A 20,679-nucleotide genomic window follows, 5' to 3' on the forward strand; every position below is an offset into this window, starting at 1 on the left:
GGGGCCTGGACTCCTGGGTCTGAGGGAGGAGGGCCTGGGGGCCTGGACTCCTGGGTCTGAGGGAGAAGGAGGGGCTGGGGCCTGGACTCCTGGGTCTGAGGGAGGAGGGGCTGGGGGCCTGGACTCCTGGGTCTGAGGGAGAAGGAGGGGCTGGGGCCTGGACTCCTGGGTCTGAGGGAGGAGGGGCTGGGGCCGGAACCCCTGGGTTTCAGGGAGGAGGAAAGGGCGGCAGTGGGGCTGTGACCCCTAGGTCTGGGAGGAGCAGTGGGTTAGAGCTGAGAGCAAGAACTGGGTCAGAGAAAGGAGCAGATAAATGGGGCAGAGAACACCTGGGGAGAGCTGGGGCCTCCACTGTGATGTCCTCTCTCCCTCAGGAGCCCCAGCACCTTCCGGGGCTTCATGCAGACGTACTATGACGACCACCTCAGGGACCTGGGTCCGCGCACCAAGGCCTGGCTCCTCAAATCCAAAGAAAGCCTCTTGAACAAGACCCACAGCCTGTGCCCCAGGATTGTCTGTGGGGACAAGGACCAGGGTTAAAATATTCATAAAAGCCAGGTGTGGTTGTGGCGGGTGCCTGTAGTCCCAGCGACTCAGGAGGCTGAGGTGGAAGGATGGCTTGAGCCCAGGAGTCCGAGACCAGCCTGGGCAACACAGCGAGATCCCTTGGGGGGGAAACAAAAAGAAATTAAAAAAGTTCATACTTCTCCAATAAATAAAGTCTCACCTGTGTCCCTGTCTGGATCCTTCCCCAGTGTGACCAGAAGAAAACCCACCCCACCCCCTCCCAGGAATTAATGAGTAGAAGAGGTGACACCTGATGGGGAAGGGAGAGTTGGGGGGTAGGGAAGGGTATCAAGGGATAACACCCTATTGTGGGTTTGTGGAGAATGGGGGACTTCGAGGCGCACCAGTTTCAGGAGGGTGAGGGCAGGAGTGCAGGTGGAGTCAGCAGGTCCCCATGATGGCCCTCATTGAGAACTTCGCCCTTGTCTCCCACAAGCTCTGACTCCATTCCCAGTGGGCACCCAGCACCTCCAACCCCTCCACAGCCCCCAAGCCAGCCTCTGTCAGAGGCAAATTCTCGGAGTGAGGGTTCCCTGTCACTTGAGTGAAGGTTCCCTGTGGCGTGACCTTGGGGGATGTCATTGCCCTTTCTGTCCCCATCCACCCCCTCAGCGGTTCTGTTGGCCAGGACTTTGGCCTAGACAAAGGATGGGGGTGGTGGCTGTGGAGCGGAAGTGGGTCTCAAACGCTATAAAGCCTCTCTATGCCTGTCCGGAGCTGGTGAGGACAGCCCGCGAGTCTGGTAAGAGAGGGACCCAGGGTGCGGGGGCAGGGGGGCGTCAGCAGGGAGAGGGCAAAGATCGATAAAGTAGGAATTGTAGGAGGCACAATGTTAGAAGCCCGTGTTGGAACTGTGACTTTGTGTGAGTGTGTGTGTGTGTGATGGAGTCTTGCTATATTGCCCAGGCTAGACTCAAACTCCTAGGCTCAAGCAATCTTCCTCCCTCAGCCTCCGCAGTAGCTGGGACTATAGGTGCACCACCACACTCCGTAAATCACAGAATTTAGAAACGTAGACTATTTGAACCTCTGCATAGAGTTGGGGTGGCTGAGGAGGGGAGGATCCCTTGAGCCCAGGAGTTTGAGGCTGCAGTGAGCTATGATCTTGCCACTGTGTTCCAGCCTGGGTGACAGAGAAACCCCATTTCTAAAAAAGAAAAAGGGCTAGGCATATTGTCTCATGCCTGTAATCCCAGCACTTTGGGAGGCCGAGGCGGGTGGATCACCTGAGGTCAGGAGTTCAAGACCAGCCTTACCAGCATGGTGAAACCCCATCTCTACTAAAAATACAAAAATTAGCCAGGTGTGGTGGCGTGTGCCTGCAATCCCAGCTACTCCGGAGGCTGAGGCAGGAGAATTGCTTGAACCCGGGAGGCGGAGGTTGCAGTGAGCCCAGATCATGCCACTGCACTCCAGCCTGGGTGACAGAACAAGACTCAATCTTGGGGGAAAAAAAAGAATGAAAGAATTTAAAAATCTAAAAAAGAATTGTAGGCTGGGCGCGGTGGCTTACACCTGTAATCCAAACGCTTTGGGAGGCCAAGGTGGATGGATCACTTGATGTCAGGAGTTGGAGACCAGCCTGGCCAACATGGTGAAACCCCGTCTCTACTAAAAATACAAAAATTAGACAGGTGTGGTGGTGCATGCTTGTATTCCCAGTTACTCAGGAGGGTGAGGCAGGAGAATCACTAGAACCCGGGAGACAGAGGTTGCAGTGAGCCAAAATTGTGCCATTGCACTCCAGCCTGGGCAACAGAGCAAGACCCTGTCTCAAAAAAAAAAAAAAAAAAAAGAATTGTAGACCATTTGCTTGAGCCGTTCTTTCTCCAGGGATCAGATTTAAACCTCTTTCTGATGTAGCTTCCTCATCTCCTACGTGTGGATGATGATATTGTGCCCTGTGCATGTTCTTCGTAACCAAAAGTGCCTCCCTCATAGGGCGGGTGAGAACTCAATGAGCAGATGCAGGGACATGAGGTCTGACTTAGGGCTTTTGATCTAGTGTGAGTCCTTAATGGTGTCTGCAGAGCACCTCCCTGCACTGACTCAGGCTTAGCAAAGGGCAGGGGCTTTGCTGTGTTCCTGCTGGGCCCAGAACTGTTTAGGTGCTCAAGAAAGCCTTCTAGGCTGGGCTCAGTGGCTCACGCCTGTACTCCCAGCACCTTGGGGAGGCCGAGATGGGAGGATCGCTTGAGCCCAGGAGTTCCAGACCAGCCTGGGCAACAAAGCAAGTCCCCCATCTCTACAAAAGAATAAAAATTAGCAGCCAGGCATGGTGGTTCACGCCTGTAATCCCAGCACTTGGGGAGGCCAAGGCAGGCAAATCACTTGAGGTTAGGAGTTCAAGACCCGCCTGGACAACATAGTGAAACCTCATCTCTACTAAAAATACAAAACTTAGGTGGGGCGCAGTGGCTCACGCCTGTAATCCCAGCACTTTGGGAGGCCGAGGCAGATGTATCATGAGGTCAGGAGTTCAAGACCAGCCTGGCCAGCATGGTGGAACCCCATCTCTACTAAAAATACAAAAAATTAGCCAGGCATGGTGGCAGGCACCTGTAATCCCAGCTCCTGGAGGCTGAGGCAGGAGAATTGCTTGAACCCCAGAGGCAGAGGTTGCAGTGAGCTGAGAACACACCACTGCACTCCAGCCTGGATGACAGAGCAAGACTCCATCTCAAAAAAACAAAAACAAAAACAAAAAGCAGCCAGGCGTGGTGGCGGATGCCTGTAATCCCAGCTACTGGGGAGGCTGAGGCAGGAGAATTTCTTGAACCTGGGAGGTATGGGTTGCGGTGAGCCAAGATCGCACCATTATACTCCAACCTGGGTGACAGATTGAGATTCCGTTTCAAAAAAGGAAATAAAAAAAAAAAGAATTAAAATGTCAAAATCAGGAGTAGAATCACAGGATGTTGGAAAGTGAGGCCCAAGAAGGGGGCTGTGTCCAAGTCCATGCATGGGAAACTTGACTTGGACACCGAGTACACACAGAGCAGGATCTCAGTCCCCCCACCAGAGTGGGGCGTGACCACAGGAACAGCCGCCTCCAGTCAGCCTGCCATATGACCCCCACTCAATGTTCCAGGTCTCCCGACACCATGGGCACACGATTCCTCCTGGCTCTGTGTCTCGTCCTCCTGGTACTGGGATTCGGTGAGTGGGGAGGCGAATGAGCTCCAAGCATCTTCTCAGCTCAGGCCCTTCTTACCCCTGCCTCTGCCCTCTCCCCTCATTCCTGCCTCCTTTCCCCCTGCTGCAGCCCCATGGGCTCCCCTGACACACTCTCCCCCTGCAGAGGTCCAGGGGGCCCAACTCCCCCAGCAAGATGAGCAGCCCAGCCCGGCCTTGCTCAGCCAGGTGCGGGAATCTCTCTCCAGTTACTGGGAGTCAGCAAAGGCAGCCGCTCAGAAGCTGTATGAGAAGACATACCTGCCTGCTGTAGACGAGAAACTCAGGTAGCACCTGCCCCTGGAGAAATGGGGTCTGGCCCATACCACCGACTGTATCCGGGACCCAGAAGTTCAGGCCCCAGCCCCTCCACCCTCACACCCAGGAGTCCGGGCCCCCAGCCCCCCCTCCCTCAGACCCAGGAGTCCGGGCCCCCAGCCCCTCCTCCCTCAGACCCAGGAGTCCGGGCCCCCAGCCCCTCCACCCTCAGACCCAGGAGTCCGGGCCCCCAGCCCCTCCACCCTTACACCCAGGAGTCCGGGCCCCCAGCCCCCTCTCCCTCAGACCCAGGAGTCCAGCCCCTCTTTCTCCCTCAGACCCAGGAGTCCAGGCCTCAGCCCCTCCTCCCTCAGACCCAGGAGTCCAGGCCCCCAGCCCCTCTTCCCTCTAACCCTCTGTGCTTTCTCCCCAGGGACTTGTACAGCAAAAGCACAGCAGCCATGAGCACTTACACAGGCATTTTTACTGACCAAGTTCTTTCTGTGCTGAAGGGAGAGGAATAACAGCCAGACCCTCCATCTGTGGACAAGGGGAGAGTCCCCCGCTCCCCTGATCCCCCAGGTTCGGACTGAGCTCCCCCTTCCCAGTAGCTCTTGCATCCTGCTCCCAACTCTAGCCTGAATTCTTTTCAACAAAAAATACAATTCAAGTTGCTTCTCATGGATGGCACTGCTTTTCTGAGGACTCAGGGGCCAAGATGGAGGCGCTGACTCAGTCCAGCCAACATTTAATCAGCACCTACTGTTGTGTATGGAGCCCTAACCCATGGGTCCGTGGGAATAAACAGTGAATAGTAACAATAAATAATCGAAACAGCAATTAGAACTACTCTTTATTGAAGTCCAGCTTTCTCTCTCTCTCTCTTTTTTTTTTTTGAGGTTGGGTTTCACTCTGTCACCCAGGCTGGACTGCAGTGGTGCAATCTCAGCTCACTGCACCCTCCGCCTCCAAGGCTGCAGCGATTCTCTGTGCCTCAGCCTCTGGAGTAGTTGGGATTACAGGCATGTGCCACTGTGCACGGTTAATGTTTGTATTTTTAGTAGACACAGGGTTTTGCCATGATGGCTAGGCTGGTCTCAAACTCCTGACCTCAAGTGATCCACCTGCCTCAGCCTCCCAAAGTACTGGGGTGACAGGCATGAGCCACTGCGCCAGGCCAAAATCCGGCTTTCTCATTTGTAAAATGACACATCATAGACACAGCTAGTCCACAGTGGCCTCTGACAGTCTCCAGTTGTTAACGGTGGATGGTGTCCAGGTTCTTGGCGTCTTGAACAAAGAACTGAACAAAACAGACAAACAAAGCAAGGAAGAAATGAAGGGATTTATTGAAAATGAACGTACACTCCACAGTGTGGGAGCGGGCCCAAGCATATGGGTTCAAAAGTCCTGTTACAGAATTTTTGGGAGTTTAAACTCCCTCCCTAGAGGATTCCCCTTCCACTGGTTACTTCCGGTACACCCTATGTAAATGAAGAGGATGAAGAAAAGTTACAAAGTTATTTACCGCCTACAGGAGAGGATGTTTCCTGTTATAGCTGAAGTGAACTGGCCTTATGTTCCCTGCCTCCAGACCCTATTTTCCTGCCTCACAGTTGCTGGACTAACACATTTTTTATTTTATTTATTTTGTTTTGAGATAAGGTCTTGCTCTGTCGCCCAGGCTGAAGCGCAGGGGTGAGATCTTGGCTTACTCTAGGCTTGACCTCTTGGGCTCAAGAGATCCTCCCATCCCAGCCTCCCAAGTAGTTGGGACTAGAGATGCCTACTGCCACACCTGGCTAATTTTTTGTATTTTTAGTAGAGACGGGGTTTTGCCATGTTGCCTAGGCTAGTCTCCGATTCCCAGGCTCAAGCCATCTGCCCACCTTGCCCTCCCAAAGTGCTGGGATTACCGGTGTGAACCACTGCACCAGGCCTGGGCTGACACTTTAAATGTGCCACTGCAATCAGGTATAAAGGTCCCGTGGCAGAGGGGAGAATGGTGCTCAAGTCAGTGCTGCATTGGGCGGGACCCAAGACGACAGACCTCTAGGGCTGGCACAGTGGCTCACGCCTGTAATCCCAGAGCTTTGCTTGGCCAAGGTGGGCAGATCATCTGAGGTGAGGAGTTCAAGACCAGCCTGGCCAATATGGTAAAAACACAAAAATAAAACACAAAAATTTCTCTAATAAAAACACAAAAATTAGCCAGGGTGGCCTGCGCCTGTAATCCCAGTTACCTGGAGGCTGAGGCAGGAGAACTGCTTGTACCCAGGAGGCAGAGATCGGGCCACTGCACTCTAGCCTGGGCAGCAGAGTGAGACTCTGTCTAAAAAAAAAAAAAAGAAAAAAAAAGAAAAAAGAAAAACTTATTTAAAAAAAAATGCAAGTAAAAAGCACAGAAGGCAGAAGGTGCAAATAAGCAGAGGCTCCATGGTCTGAAGGAGGCCACTGCTGGGACCATGAATGAAGGGGGCTGGGGGCCGAGATTCCTGTATCCTGAGGAAGTCCAGGGTGGTCCTGCTCCCCAAGTCCCATGGGTGGGGCTATTGGTCTCTGGAGATCCACGGCTTGTGTTTCTCCTAATCTGCTTGGCATTAACCTCCAGCCAGGCTTTCAACACCCTTGGGGCAGTTTTCCCAGGTCCTGGGGCTGGGCAGCTGAGTCCAGTAAAAAACAGGGGCCCTGGAGAGGGACTGTGGGCAATGCCCCCGAGTCCCCGGGGCCTGGGAAGAACGGAGGCTGCCAAGCGCAGGAGGTGGTGGGGAGGGGGAGACCCTGGAGTAACAATCCCTGCTCTGTCCACTTGGTTCCCACGGACTCGAGCCAAACCAAAGCACTGCCCGGACCAGTTCGGCTTCCAACCAATACTGGTGCTGGCCTCAGACTCCTCCTTCCTTTCTCAGAACCCCATTCCCCTCAGGGGCCCCAGAGTCCAGGCCCCTAGATTCTTCTTCTCCTAGGACTCAGGAGTCTGGGACCCCCCAATCCCTTCTCCTCAGGACCTAGAAGGTTGGATCCCCAGTCCCCTTCTCCCTTAGAACCTGAAATCACAGCCCTTGATCAGTATTTTGCGCCCCCTAGTGGAGAGAACAGTGGGTCTATCATGTGACTTACAGTAGGAATGGCAGAATTTTTTACTTACTATGATTCTTAATTTTTTTAGAGACAGGGTCTCACTCTGTCACCCAGGATGGAGTGCAGTAGTGTGATCACAGCTAATTGCAACCTCGAACGAACTCCTGGGCTCCGGCATCCCTCCCACCTCAGCCTCGGAGTAGCTGCACCACAGATGGATGCCACCACACTGCCTAATTTTTTAAATTTTTAGTAGAGCTAGGATCTCGCTATGTAGCCAAGGCTGGTCTTAAACTCCCAAGCTCAAGCGATCCTTCTGCCTCAGCCTCCCAGAGTGCTAGGATTACAGGCATGAGCCACCAAGCCTGGACAGAATGGCAGAATTTATTTGGTCACTCAACAGAGCGTAGGAAGGCTCTGCAGGGAACCTGGCTCCACAGGAGCCCTGTCCAAGATCACACTTTTCATCAGAAGCTGAGACCTCGTCATGCTCCAGCACGTTGGCCCTTGCAGTGTATGAGACTTGGAGGGCACATTGGGGCAGTTTGTATTTACAGCCTAGAGCACAGTTGGGGTTGCAGTGAGGCTGGTGAAAGTTTCAAAGCCCCTCACTTGGCCGGGCCCAGTGGCTCACGCGTGTCATCCCAGCACTTTGGGAGGCCGAGGCAGGCAGATCACGAAGTCAGGAGATCGAGACCATCCTGGCTAACACAGTGAAACCCCGTCTCTACTAAAAAAAAAAAAAAAAAATTAGCCCGGTGTGGTGGCCGGCACCTGTAGTCCCAACTACTCGGGAAGCTGAGGCCGGAGAATGGTGTGAACCTGGGAGTCGGAGCTTGCGGTGAGCCGAGATGGCGCCACTGCACTCCAACCTGGGGCAAGACTCTGTCAAAAAAAAAAAAAAAAAAAGGGCCCGTCACTTGCCTGGGCTTTCCATGGTCCTCTACCTAAATTTGTACAAGTAATTTTGTACTTTTTTTTTTTTTTTTTTGAGACAGTTTCCCTCTTGTTGCCCAGGCTGGGAGTGCAATGGCATGATCTCGGCTCACTGCAACCTCTGCCTCCCGGGTTCAAGCGATTCTCCTGCCTCAACCTCCCGAGTAGCTGGGATTACAGGCATGTGCCACCACACTCAGCTAGTTTTGTACTTTTAGTAGAGACGGGGTTTCACCATGTTGGCCAGGCTGGTCTCAAACTCCCGACCTCAGGTGATCTGCCTGCCTCGGCCTCCCAAAGTGCTGGGATTACAGGCATGAGCCACCGCGCCCTGCTGAGGCATGAAGTTTTCTAAGGTTCCTTCTTGCCCTGTGTTAGCCCTCAGAGAGGTAAGTCACTCACCTTCTACACTTAGAGAGCCTCATATTTTCTTTTTTTTTTTTTTTTTTTTTTTTTTTTGAGACGGAGTCTTGCTCTGTCACCCAGGCTGGAGTGCTGTGGCCGGATCTCAGCTCACTGCAAGCTCCGCCTCCCGGGTTCCCGCCATTCTCCTGCCTCAGCCTCCGGAGTAGCTGGGACTACAGGCGCCCGCCACCTCGCCCGGCTAGTTTTTTTGTATTTTTTAGTAGAGACGGGGTTTCACCGTGTTCACCAGGATGGTCTCGATCTCCTGACCTCGTGATCCGCCCGTCTCGGCCTCCCAAAGTGCTGGGATTACAGGCTTGAGCCACCGCGCCCGGCGAGCCTCATATTTTCTTTCAGCAATAATCCCCAGGGCAGTGCTGGAGATATAGCAGTGACCACAACAGTCCAGGGTCAGCCCGCCCAGTTGGGGAGACACACCCACCCCTGACAGTGATGACACAAAGTGAGCAGGGGTGGGGTGGAGGAGCTGAGGAGGCAAGGGAGGATGGGAAAGCAACCCAGAGAGAGCTTCCTAGAGCGAGAGCTAGTATTACAGAGCTGAGACCTAAAGGAAAGTGGAGGAAACCGATAATAAAATGATAATTAAACATTTAGAATATCCCAATGCAAAGCTTACTCTCTTTCCAGGTAATATATAAAGTTCATAATCACAGCGCCCCGCATATTGACCACTTAAGCATGAGGCCCAGGGCCTGATGTTTTACATTCGCGATCTAACTACGTCTTCCCAATAACACAGGAGGGGAAAACGGGAAGACGAATAATGAGTACGATTATAATCCCTAGTTTATAAAAGGGGAGAAACTGAGGCTCAGAGATGCCACTTGTCACCAGCCTGGCCAACACGGTGAAACTCCGTCTCTACTTACAAAAAAAAAAAAAATTAGCCAGGCGTGGTGGCGCGCTCCTGTGATCCCAGCTACTTGGGAGGCTGAGGCAGGAGAATCACTTGAACCCGGGAGGCCGAGGTTGCAGTGAGCCGAGATCGCGCCATTGGTGGACAGAGTGAGACTTCATCTAAAAAAAAAAGAGAGAGAGTGAGAGAGAGAGATGTCACTTGTCCAGGATCTCTTATCCGGTCAGTAGCACCACAAGGATTTGAACCCTGGCCAGACGTCCACCCAATTTCACGTGCGAAGAGTTAACGGCCTCCTAGAGTCTTGTCCTCTCTGGGCCTCCGTAACACCCTCTCCAAGCCAGGGATCTCCCAGCACATGGCCGGGTTTAGAGCTGTACGAAGACACACAGCTAATGAAAAACTGTGGAATTCTCAGAGCCTGTGAAGCCTAGTCCAGGGATGCGAGGTTTGGACCACTAAGGGAACGCGCATGCGTGCTAGGCAGGGCCGACCGAAGGCTTCGGGGTGTATCATAGGGTCTCATCGCAGGTGTGTTGGCCGTAAGACCCCTGGAATTGGAATTCTAAATACACAGAAAGGCTATGAGCTCAGGAGACTTGGACGAAAGAGTTGTGTTAGGAAGAGGGGTCAGAAGACAAGGGTGCTGGGCAAAAGGCTTGCTCTTCGACTCCGAATACGGTGGCCAGAAAGGTTTCTCTGACGAAAGAGGGGCGTGGTTCGAAGCCGTACTGTGGCCGGTAAAGCTCAAGAAACATGGAACGAAAAGGACGAAAAGAATCGGCAGGGAGAAGCGGACAGGATGGCCCGAAAGGCTCATATAACCGAAAACGTGGGTTAATGTGAAGGGGCGGAAGAGACAACTTATGGGAGGTGCATGCTGGCAGAGAAAGTCCTGGAGTTCGGAACGTACAGTGTTTCTATTAGGTGGAAACAGCCTGCGGGAAAGAAATACGGTAGCCAGCCGAAAGCGGCCTTTCTGAGAGGCGTGGCTGCGGCACTCTTGCCGGATACGGTGGCCTGGCGGGGCTAGAAAGCATGAAATCTCGCGCGATTACGCTGCGCCGTCGGGGACGGGGCGGGGCTGGCGGCGGGGGCGGGGACCCGGAGCGGGAAGATGGCGGCGGCGCAGGAGGCGGATGGGGCCCGCAGCGCCGTGGTGGCGGCCGGGGGAGGCGGCTCCGGTCAGGTACGGAGGCCGAGAGGGGACTGAGGGGGTTCTTCCCCAGTCGGGGGGCCTCCCACGGGGCGGGTCCTGCTCTTTGTGGTGGAATCCAGTGCACTGGGGGCCCCTTGCCCAGAGGGACCTTGAATACCCGGCCCAGGGAGGGCCGGACCGCCCGGGAGGCCGGACGGTGCCGCGAACGGGGCCCTGTTGCGTGTCGGGTCCCTTGCGCGCTCGCGCCGGGCTGCCACCAGCCTTATCGCTCGAGCCGGGAAGACAGTGGCTCGGAGGGGCGCAGGCTTGTGCCTTGGCGCGCTGGCTTCTCGACTCCGCGATTCTAGGCTCTGAGGCCGTTTCTAGAGTGATCTGGTGTTCAGGTTTCGTTGTAGTGCTGGAGGTGTGCGCAGTGATTAATTGAGAGTTTTCTAGCTCTGGGGAAGTCAGGATAAGCAGGGCATGGCCGACAGACCCATTTTACAGACGGGAATCCAAGGAACAGTGAGACTAAGGCGCTTCCAGAAGGTCATCCCGGTTAGGTTTGTAACTTTATGTAGAAGTTACAAGACATTGCTGACACAGGGACTAGTATGGATGTGCTTTTAACATGAACTAGTCCTATGGGTTAATTAGTCCATGTACGGATGACTTCTGACCCACTGCTGCCTTAACACACTGCAGAGCATACCATTTCAGGCAGCTACCGTTCAGGCATTTGGGTAATAGATGGAGACATCAAGGTGCTGTCGACCCACCCACTGGGATGTCACTGACATGTAGGAGGCAGCTCAGGGGAAAGGAGTGCAGGTTGAGAGGGGAGAATGAAGCTGACTCTCTGTATGACCTTGGGCAAGTTCCTTTCCCTCTTTAGGCCTTTATTTCTCCCCTGTTAACTGCAGAGGTTGGACAGGAGGGCCAGCCATATCCCTGCTGTCATGGGACGGGGAGAGGAGACTGACATGTAAACAAACAGTTATAATCCTGAATGATTAGGTTGGTGACAGAAGTCTGTGTCCAGGGACTGGGGGAGCCCAGAGAAAGATGAAGTTAGTGTGATAGAGCCCACTATATCTGCTCTGAATCTATTCAGCATTCTCAGCCAGAGCCTGGCCTCAGGGACAGCTCAGGAAATGTGTGTTGAGTTAGTGCTGGAATGAAGGCTCAGTTCCTGTCTTCAGGGGTTTTCTAGTCTTGCTGAAAGGAGGTCGTTTCCCCTCTGGGTTTCTGTTGATTATTGGGTTGGTGGTGGATTGAGAGACCAGGGCCTAGGTTGTTCTGATTGCCCTGAGCTTCCAGATGGCACTCTGATCTTCTCTTGTACCAACTCTGCTTAAAAACAATCAAGACTTACCCCTTTGCCTTTAGGACAAAGTACAAATTCTTTTATAAATCACAGCCTCGCATGATCCGACTCTTTTCTTCAGACTAGACTAGGATTTCTCAAGCTCGGCACTGTCAACATTTTGAATTGGATAATGCTTTGTTTGGGGGACTGCCCTGCACATTTTAGGAAGTTTAGCAGCATCCCTGGCCTCTACACACTAGATGTCAGTAGCTCAGTAGCATCCATGCCCCTCCCCAGTTGTGACAACCATAAATGTCTCCAGACATTGCTAAATGTTCCAGGAGCAGGGGGGCAAAGTCATCCCTGCATGAGAACCACTGCGCTAAAGGGGATCCACTGCTCTGAAACCTATTTTATTTCTTTTTTTTTTTTTTTTTTGAGACAGAGTCTCGCTCTGTGGCCCAGGCTGGAGTGCAGTGGCCGGATCTCAGCTCACTGCAAGCTCCGCCTCCCAGGTTTACGCCATTCTCCTGCCTCAGCCTCCCGAGTAGCTGGGACTACAGGCGCCCGCCACCTCGCCCGGCTAGTTTTTTGTATTTTTTAGTAAAGACGGGGTTTCACCGTGTTAGCCAGGATGGTCTCGATCTCCTGACCTCGTGATCCGCCCATCTCGGCCTCCCAAACTGCTGGGATTACAGGCTTGAGCCACCGTTCCCGGCCCTGAAACCTATTTTATTTCTAAACCTCTTTTATTGCCTCTCAGTTTCTTTCCTCGCAGTCTATGCACAGATCTCTCCCCTCTTTAGTTAGTTGATGTGTGTTAGTCCTACAGATTTCAGATGTTCCCTCCTGCAGAAAGCCCTCTTTGACTGTCTGGGATCCCCTGTGCCAGGCCTGCACCAGCTGGGTTTCACTGTCTGGGGACTGGTCTCCTCCACTGGACTGGGAGCCCCAGGAGGGCAGAGCCGGGACTGCCTTGATCACCACTGCTTCCTTAGCACCACTCAGCTCAGGGTTGGGCACAGAGGAGGTGCTCAGTGTTTGTAGAATGAGTAGATCTTGAAACAGAGGCTGGGCTGAGGTGAAATTCCCTGATGTGCAGTGGTGGATTCAGGTAATCAGTGAAGACATGCCGTAAAATGTAGCTTCCTCCCGCTCTTGCCTAGCCCTGGTGGTCTTAGCTGCTTCTTGGGCCCCTTAGCAGATGTTGCTGGGCATTGTGTGTGCGCGTCGATGTGCAGATCCAAGAGCAGAACTAATTGTGTCTTAGTCACTGATGTGTCCACAGCCACTGCCACCCTTCTCCCATGCCCAGGGCCTAGTGCACAGCAGGCAGACCCTCGCCCCAGTCTCCTGCTTTAGCCAGCATGCTCCTATAGCCAGGAACTCAGCTTTGCCATTCATTCCTTCAGCGAATACAAATTGAGTCTACTACATGCTAGGCCTTGTTCTGATGCTGGGGATACAGCTGTGAACAAAATAGGTGCTGCCCTCTTGAAGGCCCTTATCCTTGTGTTCTAGTTGGAGCTGAATTTGTAGGGGAAGCACAGACAGGGACACACAATGAACAAGATAAATAAGAAAAACAGCAGTTCAGATGACTCTGTGTGCCATGGACAGAAATAAAGCTGGGATGGGAATAGGAAGTGAGGGGTGGGTAGAAGAGTTGCAATTAAATAGGGTAGTCTAGGAAGGCCTCTCTGAGGAGGTGATGCTTGAACAAAGACCTGAAGGAAGTGAGAGAGGGAGTCCCAAAGATACGAGGGAAAAGCCTTTCAGGCAAAGGAACAGCCAGTGCGAAGGCCCTGAGGTGGGAGGTGCCTAGTGTGATGAAGGAATGTCAAGGAGATTGGAGCGGGTGAGGGGAGAGGAGTGGCTGGAGACAGATGCAGATTATGCCAGGCTTTGGAGGCCTTGGGGAGGACTTGGCCTTTACTCAGGGAAATAGGAGCTGAAAACTCTGTCACCACAATCTCAGCTCACTGCAACCTCTGTCTCCTGGGTTCAGGCAATTCTCCTACCTCAGCCTCCCAAGTAGCTGGGATTATAAGCATCTGCCACCACACCCAGCTAATTTTTGTATTTTTAGTAGAGATGGGGTTTCACCAGGTTGGCCAGGCTGGTCTTAAACTCCTGACCTCAGGCAATCTGCCTGCCTCAGCCTCCCAAAGTGCTGAGATTTCAGGCATAAGCCACCATGCCCAGCCTTGTAGTATAATTTAGATGGTATAACGTTAGTTAACCTGTTGTCAGGGTAGAGTTCGTTGACTCCTGGTCCATTTATGCAGTTGTGTGGTGCAGCCATCACCACAGTCTGGTCTGAGAAAGCTTCTATCTCAAAAAGTTCCCTTTTGCAGTCTCTGCTGCTCCCAGCCCTAGGCAGCCACAGAGGTGTTATCTCTGTAATTTTCTACAAATTTCTTAAACAAGGACCTAAACAACATCCAGTCTTTTGTGTCCAGCTTCTTTCATTGGGCATAATGGGTTTGAGGTTCATGTTGTTACACAGATCTGCAGTTGTTCCTTTTATTTTATTTTTTACAACCTAGGATCAGGGAAATTTGGCCTTTGGGGAAATCCTAAAGTACACGCTCTCACTTGTTCCTTTTCACTGCTGAGTAGCAGTCCACAGACGTGACACAGTTTATTCTTTCATACCTCGAAGGATATTTGGGTTGTTTATAGTTTTTGGCTATTGCCAATAATGCTGCTATGAACGTTCATGTACAAGCTTTTCTGTGGCAGTATTTCTTTTCTTTTTTTTTTAGTAAAGACAGACAGGGTCTCCCTGTGTTGCCCAGGCTGGTCTCCAACTCCTGGGCTCAAGGGATCCTCCTGCCTTGGCCTCCCAAAGTGCTAGGATTATAGGCATGAGCCACCACAACCGACCATTGTTTGTTTTTGAGGCAGAGTCATGCTCTGTCGCCTAGGCTGTAGTGCAGTGGTGCGATCCTGGCTCAGTGTAGCCTCATCCTCCAAGGCTCAATTGATCTTCCCGCCCCAGCCTCCTGAGTAGCTGGGACCACAGTCATGCACCACCACACCTGGCTAATTTTGGTATTTTTTATAGAGATGAGGTTTTGCTGTGTTGCTCAGGTTGGTCTTGAACTCCAGGGCTCAAGCAGTCTTCCTGCCTTGGCCTCCTGAAGTGCTGGGATTATAGGCATGAGCCACTGCGCCCAGCCTGGCTGCACATTTTCTGCCTCCTGGGTAGCCATTCAGGATGGGTTTGCTGGATTGTGTAGTAGGTGCACATATGACTCGTTAAATAACTGCCATATTTTCCGAAGTGGCTGCACTTTTCCTTTCCTCATAGCAATGTATGAGGGTTCCTGTTTTTCCACATCCCCGCCAGCACTTGTGATTGTCTGTCTCTCTGCTGATAGCCATCCTAATAGGTGTGAAGTGACATCTCATGGTGGTTTTAACTTGCCCTTCCGTGGGAAGGTTCCCAGCCAGATTGCCCATCACTAACAGGTAAGAGAAGAGACCTGGGAGTCAGCCAGACATAGCTTCAAATCCTGGCCTGGCATCAAATGTCCATTCCTGACCCCAAATCAGCTCAAACCCGTTGAAACCCATACTTGGGCCCCTAAATTTCCCAGGAGCTAGGCTGGCCGTGAGGAGAGGCCTTGTGCCTGTCTGATTTAGCTTCCGCAGCCGACCCCTGCTCCATAGTTCTCATCAGAATGTGGCTTCCTCTGTCTCAGCCCAAGGGTCTCACCCAATGACCCAGACGCCAAAGGGAGCGCCTCAGGGAGACCTCTCTGACCACCCACTCCAAAGTGGATCCCTGTCCCCAACTCAGTTGCTGTCACTACCCCCTGCTTGTTTTCCATGTACCATTTTTTTTTTTTTTAGACGGAGTCTCGCTCTGTCACCCAGGCTGGAGTGCAGTGACGCGATCTCAGCTCACTGCAAGCTCCGCCTCCCGGGTTCACACCATTCTCCTGCCTCAGCGTCCTGAGTAGCTGGGACTACAGGCGCCCACCACCTCGCCCGGCTAGTTTTTTGTATTTTTTAGTAGAGACGGGGTTTCACCATGTTAGCCAGAATGGTCTCGATCTCCTGACCTCGTGATCCGCCCGTCTCGGCCTCCCAAAGTGCTGGGATTACAGGCTTCAGCCACCGCGCCCGGCCTCATGTACCATTTTTAATTATCCTGTTTACCATTCTAGTGTGTTTCCCTCTAGATCCTCAGCTCTGGGCAAGCAGGGCCCACATTTCTGTCTTAAATGTACCAGTATTTTCACAATCTGGTCCACAGGTCAGAGAGGTGAAGTGATGTTCCCAAAGTGTCACAGCAAGAACGGTGGGACCAGGACAATAGCTGAGGCCCGTTTGACCCTGGAGCCCCTACAGTGCTGTCCTGTACTTTGGGAGATTACAGGACAGAGCTCTTGCTGGTGAAGGGGACAGGAGGTGACAAGTGACACATTTAACAAATGTGGCCCCTCTGACCATGCTCCTGGGGCATTTGCTATCTGGTGGGTGAGGTGAATGGAGAAAACATTGCAGAGGAGTGGACTGGGGGCTGTGGAGGGGAAGGCCAGACACTGGCGCCTCAGAGGGAAGTGGGTTTGGGTGACCTGAGTGTCCAGGGTGAGCCCTTCAGGCAGCAATGGCTACACAGGTGTGTATGACACCCCTACTCTGTGCCGCTGCGGCTCCCGAGCTGACCATGACCATGGCAGCCCTGGTCCTGCCTCTTGAAGGCTGACGGCTGAGGGGACAGCTGGGAGGAGGGGTGAATGAGAACAGGACTGGGGAGCTAGCAGGGTGCACGAAGGGTGAGCAGGACATCCCCTTCCAAACCTGGCATTCTGAGAGTCTCTGATTGTGACCTTCTGTGTCTGAGGGAAGAGCCCCCCTCTGGGAAGCCGTGCCTGGCTCCCTCGCCCGCCCCCCTTCCCTTCTGTCATTCTGCTTCTGTGGTTGTCCTTCCTGAGTGACCAGACAAGTGGCTTCACCTCTCTGAGCCTCCCTTTGCTCAGCAGCCAGATGGAGCTGGTCATAGTTTTGGCCTCAGGGTTAGTGTGCTGTGTGCTGTCACAGACATGTCCTGTGGCCGTGGCTTATGGTAGCGGCTGATAGTCTGATTGTGTTTTTCTGTGTCTGTCTCACCTGCTGGACCAGGGGCCCTTGGAGGGCAGGGCTGGGCACAGAGGGGGTCTCAGGAATGGTTTGCCCAGGGAAGGCCCTTTCAGCTAAGCCCCAGTCTTGAAGAATCTGGCACCTGCCATGAGACTCCTTCTGTTGTTGTCGCCAATAGCCACCTCCTTGCATCCTGGCTCCAGCCCCAGGGAGCAGTGGACAGTCATCAGGATCAGACTATGTCTCTAATCTTCTATTTCTGCACCTGCTGCTTCTCTCACTTCCTCCTTTGCACTACCAGCTTGCTATGTTTTAGGTCACAGCTCCAATGCCCTCTCCAGGAAGTTGCCCCGACTTCTAGGCTGGACCAGGTACCTCTCGGGGCTTCTACGTTCCAGCCCCGTTCTGGACAGTCACTGTCTAGAGATGAGTCTGTCTCCCCACCGGGCTGTTGAACCCCAGGAGGACAGCAAAGGACTCTCTAGGTCACCACTGGGTCCCCAGCGCAGAGGAGGTGCTCTGGGAGTGTTTTTCTCCTAAAACAAGAGGGCCCTACCTTCCCAGGTGCTTTCACTGATTCATTCTCCAGTTATTGATAAGCAGCCACTCTTTGCCCAGCCTGTGTCTGGCCTTCATGTGTGATGGTGTCTAAGATAGCCCCCGTGTCCATTCTCCCTCCTTACCCTGGCCTCTGTCCCTCACAGGTGACCAGCAATGGCAGCATCGGGAGGGACCCGCCAGCAGAGACCCAGCCTCAGAACCCACCGGCCCAGCCGGCACCCAATGCCTGGCAGGTCATCAAAGGTGTGCTGTTCAGGTGAGCAGACGGGACTTGGGTTTGTTCACCGAAAACATTCAAATAAAAGTAAGGAAGAAAGGAAAAATCAGCTGATCAGCTGAGGATGGTGATCATTACTGTATTGGTAGAGATACTTTTTTTTTTTTTGTATGATGGAATATTTTCTAAACCTTTGTTTTACTCTGGTAAAACATATTGAAGTAGGGAGTCTCCCTGAACCTGTTCTGGTTTGGTGGGGGCTACCTGATTTGTAACAAAATAAAAACACAAAAAATACTGAAGTGGTTTGCTAGGACCCTTGTAACAAGTAAAACAGACTGAGTAGTTTAAACAACTGAAATGTGGAAATTGACTGTCTTACAGTTCTGAAGGCTGGAAGTCCAGGATCCAGCTGTGGGCAGGGGCAGTTTCTTCTGTGGCTTCTCTCCTTGGCTTGTAGAAGGCCATCTTCTCCCTGTGTCTTCATATGGTCTTTCCTCTGTGTGTGTCTGTGTTCTAAGCTCCTCTTATGGGGACACTAGTCATGCTGGCTTAGTGCGCACCATAATGACCTCACTGAACCTTACTTTTTAAAAGACCCTATCTGGGCCGGACACAATGACTCACCCCCATAATCCCAGCACTTTGGGAGGCCAGGATGGGAGGATCGCTTGAGCCCAGGAGTTTGAGACTAGCCTGGGCAACATAGTGAGACCCTGTCTCTACCAAAAATAAAAAAATCTGGCCGGGCGCAGTGGCTCACGCCTATAATCCCAGCACTTTGGGAGGCCGAGGCGGGCAGATCATGAGGTGAAGAGATCGAGACCATCCTGGCCAACATGGTAACACCTGTCTCTACTAAAAATACAAAAATTAGCTGGGCGTGGTGGCACGTGCCTGTAGTCCCAGCTACTCGGGAGGCTAAGGCAGGAGAATTGTTTGAACCCAGGAGGCAGAGGATGTATGCGCCACTGCACTCCCGCTTGGGTACAGAGCGAGACTCCATCTCAAGAAAAAAAAAAAGAAAGCCAGGTATGGTGACACGTACCTGTAGTCTCAGCTACTCGAGAGGCTGAGGTAGGAGGATCACTTGAGCCTTGGAAGATTTTTTATTTTTATTTTTGTAATGGAGTCTTGCTCTGTTGCCCAGGCTGGAGTGCAGTGACGTGATCTCAGTTCACTGCAACCTCCGCCTCCTGGGTTCAAGCGATTCTCCTGCCTCAGCCTCCCAAGCAGCTGGGATTACAGGCATGTGCCACCATGCCCAGCTATTTCTGTATTTTTAGTAGAGATGGGGTTTCTCCGTGTTGGTCAGGCTGGTCTCGAACTCCCAACCTCAGGCAATCCACCCGCCTTGGCCTCCCAAAGTGTCGGGATTACAGGCGTGAGCCACTGCACCCAGCACCTGGCTAATTTTTTTTTTTTTTTAGTAGAAATGGGGTTTCACTATGTTGACCAGGCTGGTCTCGAACTCCTGACCTCATGATCTACCCACCTTGGCCTCCCAAAGTGCTGGGATTACAGGCGCGAGCCACTGCGCCCGGCCTGACCCTTGGAAGTTGAAGCTGCAGTGAGCTGAGATCACACCACTGTACTCCAGTCTGGGCAACAGAGTGAGACCTTATCGCAAAAAAATGTTAGGGGAGCCCGTCTCTAAATCCAGTCACGGTGGTGCTGAAGGTTAAGACTTCAACATACGAATTTCAGGAGACATGGTTCAGCCCACATCTGCACATAACATCAAATTTACAATTTTAACCTATGTTTTCATTTTAACCTTTTTTTTTTTTTGAGACAATCTCACTCTGTCACCTAGGCTGGAGTGCAATAGTGTAATCTCGGCTCACTGCAGTCTCTGCCTCCTGGTTTCAAGCGATTCTCCTGCCTCAGCCACCTGAGTAGCTGGGACTACAGGCATCCGCCACCATGCCTGGCTAATTTTTGTATTTTTAGTAGAGATGGGGTTTTGCCATGTTGGCCAGGCTGGTCTTGACCTCCTGACCTCAGGTGATCCACCCGCCTTAGCCTCCTAAAGTCCTGGGATTATAGGCGTGAGCCACCGCGCTTGGCCCATTTTAACCATTTTTAAGTATATAGTCCTGTGGCATTAAGTACATCTTAATGTACTGTTGTGCCCCCATCACCATTATCCATCCTGAGAATTTCCTCTTCCCAAACTGAAATTCCACACCCGTCAGACACCAGCTCCCCATTTATTCCTCCTTGCAACACCTGGCAGCCACCTTTCTATTTCCTATCTCTCTTTCACTACTCTAGTTAGCTCCTGTATGTGGAATCAGCATTTGTCCTTCTGTGACTGCCTGGTGGTGACCCTTTTACCTGTGGGTTCACATGCTATTCCTGGGCAGTGGAACCCCAGGGCCTGCTTTTTCAAAGCCCAGCTTCTCTCCGAGGCCCTGGGGAGATAGTGGGAAAATATGCTTGGCACTGGGTTCTATCCTTCCTGCCTAGACCTGGTGACAGCCACCTTCTTTGCTCTGAGCCTTTGTTTACTCCTCTGCAAAATAGATATTCCTTTTATTTTTTTTCTTTTTGGAGATGTATTTTAGCAAAATAAGAGACCACACCGGGCAATTAGGCAGTCAGCTCCCCTTCTTATCAGATAGAAGGAATTGCACAGCAGAGATGTTTAAAACAAATCATCCCGCCGGGCGCAGTGACTCACGCCTGTAATCCCAGCACTTTGGGAGGCTGAGGCAGGCGGATCACGAGGTCAAGAGATCGAGACCATCCTGGCCAACGTGATGAAACCCCATCTCTACTAAAAATACAAAAATTAACTGGGTGTGGTGGCGCATGCCTGTAGTCCCAGCTACTTGGGAGGCTGAGGCAGGAGAATTGCTTGAACCTGGGAGATGGAAGTTGGAATGAGCTGAGATTGCACCACTGCACTCAGGCCTGGCGACAGAGCTAGACTGTGTCTCAAAAAAAAGAAAAAGAAAATAAAACAATCATTCCCTTGGCTAGAATGTCTTCACGTGGCCATGGCCAGCTGCACAGGAGGCTGGGAAATGTGGTCTTTAATCTGGGAAACTGAGCAC

The 20,679-nt window shown here is 52.4% G+C and overlaps 3 protein-coding genes across 6 annotated transcripts in view; all 3 read left to right on the forward strand.

The window, feature by feature from the left end:
* The window catches only part of APOC4 (apolipoprotein C4), a 3,921-nt gene extending 3,191 nt beyond the window's left edge, over window positions 1-730 (forward strand). The window contains exon 3 of the mRNA XM_025367206.1: window positions 375-730. Coding sequence (XP_025222991.1) covers window positions 375-540 — 166 coding nt within the window. The 3' untranslated portion in view covers window positions 541-730. The remainder of the gene's footprint in view (window positions 1-374) is intronic.
* Window positions 667-4,839, forward strand: APOC2 (apolipoprotein C2). 2 transcript variants are annotated; one of them, XM_025367207.1, is made up of 4 exons: window positions 667-1,309; window positions 3,659-3,726; window positions 3,869-4,028; window positions 4,433-4,839. In XM_025367207.1, the coding sequence occupies exons 2-4, from the start codon at window positions 3,672-3,674 to the stop codon at window positions 4,521-4,523; spliced, it is 306 nt and encodes a 101-aa protein (XP_025222992.1). In that variant the 5' UTR covers window positions 667-1,309; window positions 3,659-3,671; the 3' UTR covers window positions 4,524-4,839. The 2 variants fall into 2 exon arrangements, with proteins under 2 accessions (XP_025222992.1, XP_025222993.1); XM_025367208.1 differs by lacking the exon at window positions 667-1,309 and adding an exon at window positions 2,415-2,513.
* A 4,790-nt stretch (window positions 4,840-9,629) lies between these two features.
* The window catches only part of CLPTM1 (CLPTM1, transmembrane protein), a 39,280-nt gene continuing 28,230 nt past the window's right edge, over window positions 9,630-20,679 (forward strand). Inside the window, exons 1-2 of one of the 3 annotated variants that reach the window (XM_025366803.1) lie at window positions 9,630-9,746; window positions 17,544-17,656. Coding sequence is in view for 2 of the 3 variants with exons in the window: in XM_025366801.1 (XP_025222586.1) it covers window positions 10,416-10,487; window positions 17,544-17,656 (185 nt within the window). In the remaining variant the exon portion in view is untranslated. Of the gene's footprint in view, window positions 9,747-10,043; window positions 10,131-10,258; window positions 10,488-17,543; window positions 17,657-20,679 lie in introns of those variants that run through there. The other 2 variants (XM_025366802.1, XM_025366801.1) reach the window with 2 other exon arrangements.

Source organism: Theropithecus gelada, chromosome 19, assembly GCF_003255815.1.
Source record: "Theropithecus gelada isolate Dixy chromosome 19, Tgel_1.0, whole genome shotgun sequence".
In the NCBI taxonomy this organism is placed as follows: Eukaryota; Metazoa; Chordata; class Mammalia; order Primates; family Cercopithecidae; genus Theropithecus; species Theropithecus gelada.

Bases quoted from the DNA above. Each gene is read 5' to 3' on its own strand.
- APOC2 (XM_025367207.1), top strand. From the start codon at position 3,672: ATGGGCACACGATTCCTCCTGGCTCTGTGTCTCGTCCTCCTGGTACTG. The intron at 3,727-3,868 runs GTGAGTGGGGAG...CTCCCCCTGCAG, and splicing joins CCTCCTGGTACTGGGATTCG to AGGTCCAGGGGGCCCAACTC. The intron at 4,029-4,432 runs GTAGCACCTGCC...CTTTCTCCCCAG, and splicing joins GCTGTAGACGAGAAACTCAG to GGACTTGTACAGCAAAAGCA.